Genomic DNA, 12,667 nt, shown 5'->3' with positions numbered 1-12,667 from the left:
ACTGGGAGCTAAGAGCAGCTTTAGTAGCTATAAATTCTCAACAACATGAGCCTATAAAATGGTTTTGAAATGCACTATTGAAATTGTAGAAACTTTGCACTATTGAAGTCGTGCAAAGTCGGACTCGCAATAGTAAACCAATCTGTGGTTGGATGGTTAGGAGGACAGTGATATCCCCAGCCCACTAGGGTTCAAGTCTTAAACTTGACATTGGTGCTCGTATTATTGCTGGATTTATTTCAGACTTCCAGTGATGCTTGTTTAGTGGAGGAGACGTTCTCTTCGAGTGCGGGACGCTAGTGATGGTAAAATCTCAAGATACTATGCCGACTCTGTCTCTCGGAGATCCTCATAGGAATAGGGTGTGTGTTCATATGGATGAGTATATGCTCATGTATGTGAGCGACTTCGATTGTTTTGTGTAAAAAAAGTAAGACTCGTAATAACGAAGCATCTCTAATTATTCTGTCATGTTGGACCCACTTGTCAGTCGATAAAATTTTCTGTCTTCGATTTCACTCTGATCTCCTTCGCACATACCCAATGCCATCGATTCTGCCGCCGTTCCACGGCACACGCCTTGGCCGCGCGCTCGCGCGCAGACTCCGCTCTGGCCGGAGGGTGAGGCCGCCGGCCACGCCGTGGCGCTGTGCGCTGCAGGGGCGCCGCAGCGTACACATGACCGGCCAGAAAAGGTTCACCGTCGGCGTCAGGTCGCGGCCACACCAGCGCACGACCACAGAGTCCAACGGCATGCAGACTTCTGGACGGCAGCATCAGCGTCAGGTAGGCAAGGTAGGGTATATTTTGCACGCCGCCGCGAAATCCAAATCCCATCGCTTCCTTTCCTTCTATAGACGAGAGACGGCCACGTAGTGGTACGCACGGCTAGAGCTAGAGCTCGACCGACCGGGTCAATTCCATGGAGTCGCCCTCGTGCCGTCGTACGTTCCGTGGCATGCAGAAGCGACATATCATAGTCAGAGTCAAAAAGTGATCCTTTCTGTGTGCCCAAATGATCCGCTGACTGTACATCGATCCCGCCATCGATCCGTGCGCTGCCGCCGTCTTACCCCGGAAGACCTTCATGGTCAGAGTCAAAATGATCGATAACGTTTAGTGCACAACCCCGGTCTGATTCATGCGGTCCAAGCATTTAGGGTGTTTCGGTGCACAACATTGGGGTAGCTCTGATGCTTGTGTTTTTAAACCATGCATGCATTGATGCTTGAGTCATTCATTCTACTACCTACGTTTCAGTTTACAAGTCCTACGCGTATATCTAGGTTGTCAATTTTATCATCCTAATATAAACTATATAACACAAAAATTATACATTTTGAAAATAGAACATCTGAAGTTTATATTGGTATAATTTTTGTAATATATAACTTGTATTAGCTTGGTCAAATTGATGACCTAGGAATACGCACACGTCCTGTAAACTGAGAGAGAGGTAGTAGCTAGCTCACCTGTGTCATTAGTTCTTTTTTTTGGTGAAACCACAAATGATTTTTTTTTCATTGATATTTGAGTCATTCGTTAAGCGATTATGTTGCATGGTTGCAGGTACTAAAGTTTTGATTTTAACGGTCGCTCGTACAAAGTTTCAAGAGTTGAAACTTAACATGTTTTTTCAACGTCAAAATATATTTAAAATAAATCTTATTTGAAAGTCATCATCACGAGAGACAAGGATATGAAAATAAAACTTAATATGAACTTTTTATCTAAAAGATATGAAAGTTTGAAAAACGAAAGCCAAACAAAAAAGCATGCCCGAGGAACTCGTTTGCCCCCGCACCTGCGCTGCCCCGGGTCTACCACCACTGGAAATGTGGGACTAAACTTCAGCCTAAGCTCAAAGATTCCAACAGACCAACACACTCCAACCGTGTGACAACTCACTTGGCTTGCCGTGAGCCGAGTTGGCCAACTCACGGCGATAGTGCAAGTCAAAATCACATTAGCCATTTGACTCTCGAAGCGACTTTTCGGTGGACGGCGGCTCGTGTGGACTTAATCATGGCCGTCCAACCGTTCCTGGGGATTGGCAACCATCACTTCACTGTCTCCCCCCTGTCCGTTCCCTAGTAATAGGTATTAGGTTCATAGGCGTATCGGTGTGGAACAAATGTTTCGTTGCTGTGGAGCTGGACTCGCGGAGTGCGTGGGCTGGTACACGGTGCAGCTGGGTTTGGTACAGTTGCAAAGATCACGTGACTAGTCTCGAGTCGAGGCGCAGGGCATGCTGGCCCACATCGCGTGGCCAGCTATCCCTTTCTCAAAGCACTGGCCGTCAGGGCACAGGCCCATACGCCTCCTGCTGCTCCTTTCTCCAGTTCGTCTTCCTCCTCTGGATCGAGACCTTGGAGCCTGCTCCATGGACCTGTCCATGGAAACGGAGGGCGATTCCGAACATAGGTAATTCAGATGCCACTTAGCAGAGCTACTAGTTTTTGCCTCACGCAAAAGATGAAGTTAGGATTAGATCTGGTTGCCGTTTGTCCCTGAAATTCCTTGATTTGATTTTTTCCGCTCAGGATTAGCCGCGGGCATGCGGGCAATACTGGTGCTGCCCGGCCTATAGAGTCCCAGGATTCTATCAGCGTCGCCGAGGCTGACATTCGCCGTGCAGGGGACCTCCGTAGCGGTGGCGGAGATGCCGGATTTCTTGGCGAGGACTCGCTCTTGCAAGTTTGTTCGGAGGCTACGAGCGGATGGACACGCAGGTAATCGCGCGTAGAACTGATTTCTTTTGTGTGCTGGTCATATATGCAAAAACGATTTCATTAGCATCTAGCTATATGTTATGTAGTTATTTAGTACAGGTCTGTACTAAATCCGCACTGTGTGTCTGACTGATTACATTAGGTTTCTGAAATTACTGGGATTATCTGCGTGCGGGCTGTTGCACAGTCTTCTTGTTCTTTGAAATTGCATATCCTGTCCTAGTTTAACTAAAAAGTCGAGAGGTGTCGGAGTGCGATACTAGGAAAAGATTTTGTTTGCATGTCTTGTTTTTTATCTGCAGTCCTGCTTTGTCGGGTTTGCCTTTGTATAAAATTGGAAATCAGGGGGGCAATAATTGACAGTTTCGTGTAATCTGGTGCATTGAGGAAGAGGAATTGATTTTCTTTTCTATGCGAATTATTTAATTTGTCTCTCAAAAATAACAGGGTAAGGATCAGAAAGGCCCCCGCTGAGCGCGAGCTCAACCCGAACCGGAAAAGTGCCCTTGAATTGTCCATGAGGGCTTTCATATTGAAAAGAGATGGCAATGTTGTCAACCCAGCTGTCGGGACCTCTTTTGATTCATTGGATGAAGCCTATCAATTCTACAATTTATATTCGTGGGAGCTTGGATTTGGTATAAGGTATTCGAAAAGCAGGCTAAATGTGGAGCGGGTGAAGTGCATGCAGGAGATAGTCTGTGGATGTGCGGTGCGTTTGTTTTTCTTTTTGTGCATCACTGTTTGGGGAGAAAAAGTCTGCAAGAATATGTTATAGGCTGACAAATCATGTTATGTGCATCGGCAGGGTAAACCGGAGAGGGAGAATACAAGATCAACATGGAAAGGCAGCTTTTTGCACGTCGGGACGTGACAAAAACAGTGCCGCACGCTGTTGTTCCATCTTGCCCATTACGAGGGCTGTAGATGTTCACCCTAACCAACTACTTCGGTTGCTAGCTGTGTAAAAACGAATTACCAATATATTTATTATGGCAGAACCGTATGGATAATGCTTAAAAGCGGCCGGTAAAAGTAGTTAAAAAGTGTATAAAAAATTGTTGACTGGCTAATTGTGTTTTTTTGGCTGTGAAACACGGGCGATTATATTACGTGGTAGGAATTGATATCATTTTCGCGTCAAGAAAAAAATTAATATTGTGTCTGGTGGGCGAGGTTAAAACGTACGGCTAAAAATGATCGCTAATGTTTATAGCGTGAGGATGTACCGGGGCTAGCTACAACTGTGCCGTGAGTGGCGGGATATTATTGTAATGAGTCACGTGAGAGGAAGAGACATGTACCCAGGCTGCCCTGTATACTTTTGGCACAGCAACAGACCTTGAGTGTGCCGCGGTACATGGAACAACGCCTAGATTCTGTCACCACATCACTATCTCTGGCAGCCGAGATACATGGGGGGCAAGCGTCTACGGGGGGACAGGCCCCGTGAATACAGGGGCGAATCTGGTCAGTGTGGAAAACGGACGGCCTGGATATAGTCCACATAGTGCACGTCCACCGTTAGGCATTTTCGATTTGACTCTACCTTATAGGAGTTCTATCCACTATCTAGACCTCTTGTGTCTTGAGAAATATGTACTGAAGTTTGTGTTCTCTAATCGATTTAGAATTCATATATTGTCGACGATCTGAGTTACCGGTATCACCGGCTTACGATTCGTATATGTATGTTTCGACCCTATGTGCTTGATATGATTTTACCGGTTTTGATAGATAAAAGTACTCCCATGTAAATGCCTTTAGAATTAAACGGATTATGATCTTCAGGTTGTTCACTCTATTTTACTTCGGTTTGTCTTGTTACTTTAGTTGTGTCTTTGTCAACTGAGTTACTAGAATTACCATCTCTTCAAAGTCACACTTCCTCATGTTGATAGGATCGTAGTGAAGTCCCGGTAGATAGAATTTCATGTTTCAAAGACGGATATGGAACTTCAGGTAGTTCACTCTAACTGGCTAACTAGCTCACACATGTATCGTTGTGGGTTGATTTGCCGTATCACCAACTCTGCACTACGGTGATAGTACACGTACAAGTTAAAATCATTTTTACGCTTTGACTCTTATCTTCATGGAGTCCCATTTAGTAGATAAATCCACATGTTCTTCATGATCATCTAGTGAAGTTTGCGTTGCGCAAACAACTTATAATACATTTCTCACCGTTGATTGAGTTATCAAAGTGAGTGCCTCACATTTCTCGCCGTTGATAGGATCGTAGTGAAGTCCCACTAGATAGAATTCTATGTTTCGAAGACGGATATGGAACTTCAGGTAGTTCACTCTAACCATCTAACTAGCTCACACATGCATCATTGCAGGCTGATTTGCCGTATCACCAACTCTGCACGATGATAGTACACATACAAGTTAAAATACTTTTAACCCTTTGATTCTTATCTTCATAGAGTCCCATCTAGTAGATAAAATTCACGTGTTCTTCGTGATCATCTAGTGAAGTTTGCGTTGCACAAACAAATTATAATACATTTATCATCGTCCATTCAGTTACCAAAGTGAGTAGCTCACATTCAATGGTATACATATGTTTTGACTTTATGTGTTTTATACGACTTTACCCGAGTCTAGATAGATAAAATTGTAGTTACCTACCTTTTGGAACAAGATAATGATCTTGGATTCTTAGAACTCTACTTTAATTATGAGTTTACTGGTTTGGGTTCTTCACTTTGCTAGCTACTTTACCCGTGTCGCCATCGACGGAGTTACTATAGAATCAACATCTCATTGGTAAAAGAAATCCCTTCTACGCGCTTGACATGATCTTAGTGAACTCACGCACATTGATAAAAAAAACTATGTGCTCGAAACCACGTTGATAAAAAAATCTATAAACTTGATTATAAAGTTTAACTTTTGAAAAATATAATATGCACTACATTTTAGGGCGAAGGGGGTACTAACAAGCATCATTCACTATCACCCGCTTCACACGATCTTAATGAAGTCCCATCGGATAAAAAAAACACTTGCTCGAGACCACCCGGAATAGAACAATGTTATTTTCAAAATACAACACTTTTTGCGTTTTCAAATACTTAGAAGCATCATCCACCGGCCAGTTCATAGAAAAAAAAAAGGGTCAAACTACGAAAGGCTACATCTTGGCGACTTTCATGTATGGCTAGTACCATGCGCATCATACCAGGGGAAAAGAACAAGAGTTGCCGGCTCATCTCATGCATAGCGGTCGATCAGTATCTCACACGCACTGCACGGGCTAAAACTCACTTTTCGTGTGCGTTTGACTGCATCTCGCCGCAAGCCAGCGCTTGCATGCATGGCGCGCGGGCTAGCTACATCGATCGCACGGGCGAATTCGGCGGCCGCAGCTCGCTGCACCACCGGCCGTCCGAGTGCAATGTTGGGTTTGCAGTCCCCGACTTTGTCGGGCTGGCGGTGAACCGGAGCAGGCCGGCGGCCGGCCGCTGCTGTCACGCGGTATGGTATCATGGAAAATTCGGCCGTGCAGCGAGCCCACGCACGCCATGTCTATTGTAATACTGAGTGAGTGATAAGGAAAGAAGGATAAATCTCTGTCCATGTCTATTGTAGACTAGCGGATGCTTCACTCCGGCCGTAGCATGCAGTTGTCACCGTCGGCCACCGCCGGTACGTAGGTGACTGGCCACACGGCTTAGCTAGTAGCACAAACGTAGCAAAACATAGGAGTACAAGGTTAAAATCACTTGAACCGCCGTTAGACTCTCATCTTGTTGGAGTCCCATCGAGTAGACAAAACTCATGTGCCCTTCATGATCATCTAGTGAAGCTTGCGTTGCGCTAACAAATTAGTAGAATGCATTATCCCCATTGATCGAGTTACCGAAGTCAGTATCTCACAATCGTAGACACACATTTTGACTTTACGTGTTCGATACGGTTTTACCAAAGTGTAGATACATAAAAAAAATACACATATACCTGCCTTTTGCCTTTTGGGAGATAATTAACCTTGGGTCCTTAAGCTCTACTTCAGTTGCGTGTTTGCTTATTTGGGTAGTTCACTTTGCTAACTTTACTTGTGTCGCCATCAATCGAGTTACTCATCATCTATACTTGTTAATAAAATCACTTTTACCCGCTTGACATGATCTTAGTGAAGTCCCACCTAATTAAAAAGACATGTGCTCGAAACGCAACTTCCAATAAAAAAAACATGTTCTCGAAACGTAACATAGTAATATATAAATTATCATTGTTATGGTCGCTCAAAGGAAATGAAATAGTGTTATTTAAAAAAACATTTTTAAATACTTACAAGCAGCAGCATTCACCATGGCATCATAAAGCATTAGCAGAAGCAAGACTCACATGTTGTTCAAAAGTATGCTCAGAAAAGCTAGTAAGAATCGACTGAATGAACTGATGAGTAGCTAAGAGATTTTAATATCTAGGATGAACAAAAATGCCAACCATGATCGCAAAGAAAATTTCTTCCAAAGTTCATACAGCAATGCTATTTCCTACTCCCTCCGTCCGGAAATACTTATCGGAGGAATGGATGTATCTAGACGTATTTTAGTTTTAGATACATTCATTTTTAAGCATTTCTCCGACGAGTATTTCCGGACGGAGGGAGTACATAACAGTCTTACGTCGTACTACTTCCTCTATGGGACAGAGAGAGTAGTTTAACTGAATGACAATTATCTCCATGATTCGCTCCAATTAGTTGCTCCATGTTTCATACTTCCTCTATTTCTGAATATGAGTCTTTGTAGAGATTCTAATATAAACTACATACGGAGAAAAATGAGTAAATTTACACTCTAAAATACATCTATACATCTGTATGTGATTCATAGTGAAATCTTCACAAAGACTTATATTTAGGAACGGAGGGAGTAGTATGTAAGCTTCTTGTAGAACTAGTATGTAGGATTGGCCGACTGGGATTTTCGAAGTTTATACATGTGTTGCACTTGCACGTGCATGCTTACTGGAGTAATTAGTAGGCAACATTCGTGTCTACAGTTTATAGAAGAGGTAAAGCAGAGTTACCGTCCACCTCATGGCGGTCGATCACTGCCATTCACACGCACTGCACGCACGAGATAAAAAATCACCTTGTCATGTGCGTTTGACTGCCCGCGCGCGCGGCCGGCCGGCGGCACACGAGCTAGCCGCCGCTTGCTACGTCGATCGGTCTGCGGTATACCGGCGAAATCGGCGGCCGCAGCACGCTGCAGTACTGTGTCCGAATGCGATGTTGGGTCCGCACTCCGACCTGCCGGGCCGGCGGTGAACCGGGAGGTCGCTGCCGTGATGTACTCACACCGTACGTGTCGAAGAAGAACCGGCCGGCCGGCACTTTTTCTTTGGGTTTGGCTTTTGAGAGCGACGAGGGGTCGACCGATGATAGCTTGAGAACGTACTGCACGTAAAAACGTCAGAAAAAATGTACTGAGGGAGGGTGAAAAATTGGTACGGTACGTGAGTGACATGTCTGGCCACGCGGCTAGCTAGATAGTAGCAAGTCACGCCACCCAAACACACGTCCACGATTTTATTTATTTATTTTTGCGAATAGCCCGTGAGGTAAAAGTTGAAACAAACACTTGAAAATACTGCAAGGAAAATCCTAATCATCGTATGGACAAGCAGATTTGTGGAGAATTAGTGACCTGCTATGTTGCTATTTCAAAATTTGGTCCGAGACTTCAAGGTTCAAACCATGTCGTCCACCGAGTCCGCGCTTCAAACCCCGACTCACTTGAACTGGTAGTTTAGGAGAAGATGACTTATTTCTCTCTCTCAAAAAAAATGAAGATGACTTTTTAAGTCATTACCCAAAAGCCTGCTGTGAAAATTCAGTTTACCTAGTAAAAACATTCAGTGAGTCCATAATTTAGATTCTATGTTATTCAGACAAGTAGCTTAGGAGGAAATGATTCGGGTGGGCTGACATGTATTGAAAGAGAAAGGGAGAGGGAGAGAGAGAGGATTATGTGGCTTTGATGACACGGCGGCCACATATGTAACATAGTGGTTTTTAACACATTTAGACGGAGACGCTCATATATATATATATATATATATATATATATATATATATATATATATATATATATATATATATATATATATATATATATATATATATATATATATATATATACGGTGGCGCTAAACTGAGCGTGAGCGCATAATCCTTATTCTACGCTCCGGGTAGAAAGTGCATGCAACCAACCGGCCAATCGTGCAAACGTCCTAATGCATCTGTTCCAATTGATCGTAAAACCATGTGTAAGATGTAGTAAAATATGTTAATCATGTTACCATAGAATTTTGGTCATAAAGCGATCGTAATTTCTCATGTAATATGCAGTAACATGTGGTAATCTCTTTACTACAAAAATCTGGGCAATCAATTGGTCGTAAAGCTCTATCTAACATGAAGTAAAACTTGTTAATTTATTTACTATACATGCATGAACATAAAAAAGAATCGATCGTGGAGTGATAGAATTTTCAAAAGCATGAATAGATAGGATTCAAACCGGTGACCTTACGTGGTTCCTTGATCTTCTATCCAACTATCTATGCACCTGGTTATGAAAAATTGATTTAAACACATGTTTTGCACTACGCGATGATCGGAATAAATGGTAAATTTGTAGACATAATGTAGTAATAATTAGGAAAACTGCATCGCCTCTCTAGAGTGATCGTAAAAGCATGTTCAAACCTGGTAATTGATATATCCTACGTATCGTTAAAGTTTGTATAGACTATGAGAAAACCTTAATAGCAGTGCTTGACTTTTACTACAACGAAGTTTTTTTTACCACATATTGCTTGCTTTTACTATGCAGTAATTGGCTTACTACATATTGCTTAAGTTTTACAATACAACTGGCGGAGGTTGCTTGCCTGGTTAGCGCACAGTGGCTGGCGCGTAGAATAGGTATAATGCGCACTCGCTCACTTTAGCAGCCCTATATATATATATATATATATATATATATATATATATATATATATATATATATATATATATATATATATATATATATATATATATATACTCATCATTGAAAATGCTACACCGATGAAGTTGCTAGTAATGCCTACTTAACTTTTCGTCCTTAACTAATCTTTGACCCTGTATTTTACTGGGTGGGCCCCTGCCCTTTTCTTTTCCAATCAAAGCTTTCCACATCAGCTTTCCCGTGAGGTACGCAATACATAGATGTAGCATTGCCCCACTCACCATTATATGAACGCACGCACGCTCACCCTACCCTTATGAGCACCTCTGATAGTCTAAGTAGGCACATCATCTTGAGATTGACAAAGCCGAGTGGTATCGAGAGCTATAAGAAAGGGGCGTATTATGATTTTCAAGTTGACGAGGGGTAATCTGAACTTCGACATAGTATGCTATGCTTATGCAAATTGAGTGTGCATTGATTACACTCCATGTCACACACTCTTAAATTAGAAAAGTAGGATTGTAGAACTAATTTTTTTTCAAAAAACCTAGCATGTGGTAGAATTTTGTACTTCTTTTAAAAATGTTAGAAAAATGTGCAAGAAATAAATCTACAGGAAAAAGGAGATTATTAGGTAAAAGCTGATGATTGTGAACTAAAAGGCAACTTTAGCTGCTCAAAACTTCTTTTGCGAAACCACAAGGATGCAAAACCCCGTCATCTCCAAATGTAAACTTGTTGGAACTTTCAAGAAAATATACCTATTGACTCGGGACCACATGCGGGCTACATCGCACAACTCACCGGAAGTCGGGGATGGCGCCTCCCTCCATTGGGCCTCTAGAGCCTCTGATAGCATTTCCTACCATATGTGTAGGAGAAAAACATGTATTTGCGTGGAGGCTAGCAACTGAATCCCTTGTGGTTAAAACTAATAGATTTAGACGTATCCCGGGCCTCACTCCGATTTGTAATGTTTGTGGTGCTGATGACGAAATGGGATTCCATGTTGCACAACGATGTACCTTTGCGAGAGCCCTTTGGCATGAGTTGAAGGACGTGTGGAACCTCCCTCCTGAGAGTGAAATAAGCTATACAGAAAGGGATTGGGTTCTTGTCCTACTTGATAAAGCGATTGAAGACCTAAGACAAAAACAAATGCTATTTTGGTGGCGTGTTTGGCATCATAGAAATGATGTGATCTTTGCAAAAGGTAAAGCAAAAATTTCTCACTTTGCTCAATTTTTGCAAAACTACCTTGTAAACATCCGCATAATTGAGGAAACTCTGAGATCAATCTTAAGGGAAAAGCCCTATGATCAAACTGCCAGTAGTGAAAGAACCCGATAATACTAAGGAAGAAGTGTGGCAAAAGCCTGACCTCGGGTGGGACAAGGTCAATGTCGATGGAAGTTTCTTGCAGGAGAGCAGCAGTGGAGCATGGGGATCAATGGTTCGAGATCATGATGGGAGTATTATCTTATCGACCTGGGGCTATCTTCCACGATGCAAAGGAGAAGATTTTGCCAAAGCTATTGCTTGTCTAGAAGGACTACGGAAAGCAATGTCAGGTACGGACCTACCTTTAGTTATTGAGACGGAAAACAACGTGGTGGCAAAAGGCACTCGACCCCTCATGTATGGATAGATTGGAAACCGGAGTGATTGTGAGGGAATTACAAGCCATCAAGCAAGGAAACGGAGAAGTTAAAGTTCATAAAGTATATAAAAGAGTCAATAGTTTAGCCCATTGTCTTGCCCAGTTTGACGTAGAGAGTTGCATGGTAGTGTTTCCTCTTTAAATTAATACAACTCTCTATTTAAAAAAAGGGTTAATTATCCTTTTGCCCTCAGTGGTGTCCATGTGCTCAGTTTTGCCCTCAGATGCGAATTGCTCAGTTTTGCCCCTAGTCCGTGCGCACCGACTCGTTCCGTGAACTCTGCCGTCTCCGTCAGGTCAACCTTTTGACTCGGCCCTTACAGGTGGGACCAGGCGGCAGAAACGGCCAATTTTATTCAGACCGTTGCACGCGTGGCTTGTGGGACCCAGCAAAGAGCCGTTGAGCAGAGAGCCGTTGGCGGGTGTGCTATATAAGCGGGCGACAGCGGCGGTGACCACGGCGACAGAGAGCACGGCGGTGACCACGGCGAGAGAGAGAGCACGGCGGCGGGAAGCTAGCTGTGGAGGGCGCGGCGGTGGGAAGCTAGCAGTGGAGGGCGCGGCGGCGTTGAGATCCCCTTCGGCTCCGAGCTCCATGTCTTCCTCAAGCTCCCGCGCCACCTCGCGGATGCAGAGCCGGGCGCGTGTGGACATGCCTGTCTTCGTCTGTCCGCGGTGCCGGGCGGGCGTTGATCGAAGGGTTTCTCAGACACCGAGGAACCAGAATCGTCCGTTCTACGTGTGCAGCGAGAATGGGGTAAGAATCGGGGCAATTGCACCATTTTCGTCGTCGGGATGTTTGAGCAATGGGTTGATCTGTTTAGTGTTCATGCAGGTGACATGCTTCTTTCTTTGGGTCGATGCTCTGGCCAAGACTCTGATGAATGAACTGCAAGAAGAGCATGAAGAATGGTTGCGCATGCTGCCACGAACGGCAGTGGCCACACCACGAGCTCCGGAAGAAGAGATGGATGGCGAAGCACGCACTGACAGAGAGCTAGCTATTGAGCTTAGGATGTTGAAGAAGAAGGTTAGGAAGCTTGAAGATCAAGCACTACCAATACCCATTTGCAAATACTTTTGGGCATTTGTAGGTATGGTAATCGCACTGGTTGTAATGTTGAAAATGTATGGAAAGGCATGAATTATGAAGGAATTTGTAATCTTGAAATTGTTTGAGAAATTCACCTAGTTTAAATGTTGGTTAAAGTTGTTTAAATGTTGAAACAAAAAGAGAAGAAGTGACCAACATTTAAATATGTTGGAAAAAAAGAGAAGAAATTAGGAATTCA

At 43.4% G+C, this 12,667-nt stretch overlaps 1 protein-coding gene across 3 annotated transcripts; it reads left to right on the top strand.

The window, feature by feature from the left end:
• Positions 1 to 2,172: 2,172 nt before the first annotated feature.
• LOC123134709 (uncharacterized) lies at positions 2,173 to 3,759 on the top strand. Of its 3 annotated transcripts, none has more exons than XM_044553903.1 (4): positions 2,173 to 2,424; positions 2,544 to 2,732; positions 3,180 to 3,444; positions 3,555 to 3,759. In XM_044553903.1, the coding sequence occupies exons 1-4, from the start codon at positions 2,249 to 2,251 to the stop codon at positions 3,657 to 3,659; spliced, it is 735 nt and encodes a 244-aa protein (XP_044409838.1). In that variant the 5' UTR covers positions 2,173 to 2,248; the 3' UTR covers positions 3,660 to 3,759. The 3 variants fall into 3 exon arrangements, with proteins under 3 accessions (XP_044409838.1, XP_044409840.1, XP_044409839.1); XM_044553905.1 differs by having other exon boundaries at positions 3,541 to 3,759; XM_044553904.1 differs by having other exon boundaries at positions 2,214 to 2,424; positions 2,550 to 2,732.
• The last annotated feature ends 8,908 nt before the right edge of the window (positions 3,760 to 12,667 follow it).

This window comes from Triticum aestivum, chromosome 6B, assembly GCF_018294505.1.
Source record: "Triticum aestivum cultivar Chinese Spring chromosome 6B, IWGSC CS RefSeq v2.1, whole genome shotgun sequence".
NCBI classification, from domain to species: Eukaryota; Viridiplantae; Streptophyta; class Magnoliopsida; order Poales; family Poaceae; genus Triticum; species Triticum aestivum.
Note: the sequence above shows the minus strand (reverse complement) of the source record. Positions and strands in the feature narration are given on the sequence as shown.

Coding starts and splice junctions, on each gene's coding strand:
- LOC123134709 (XM_044553903.1), top strand. CDS start 2,249: ATGCTGGCCCACATCGCGTGGCCAGCTATCCCTTTCTCAAAGCACTGG. Junction 2,733..3,179: donor ACGAGCGGATGGACACGCAG/GTAATCGCGCGT, acceptor CAAAAATAACAG/GGTAAGGATCAGAAAGGCCC. Junction 3,445..3,554: donor AGATAGTCTGTGGATGTGCG/GTGCGTTTGTTT, acceptor TAAACCGGAGAG/GGAGAATACAAGATCAACAT.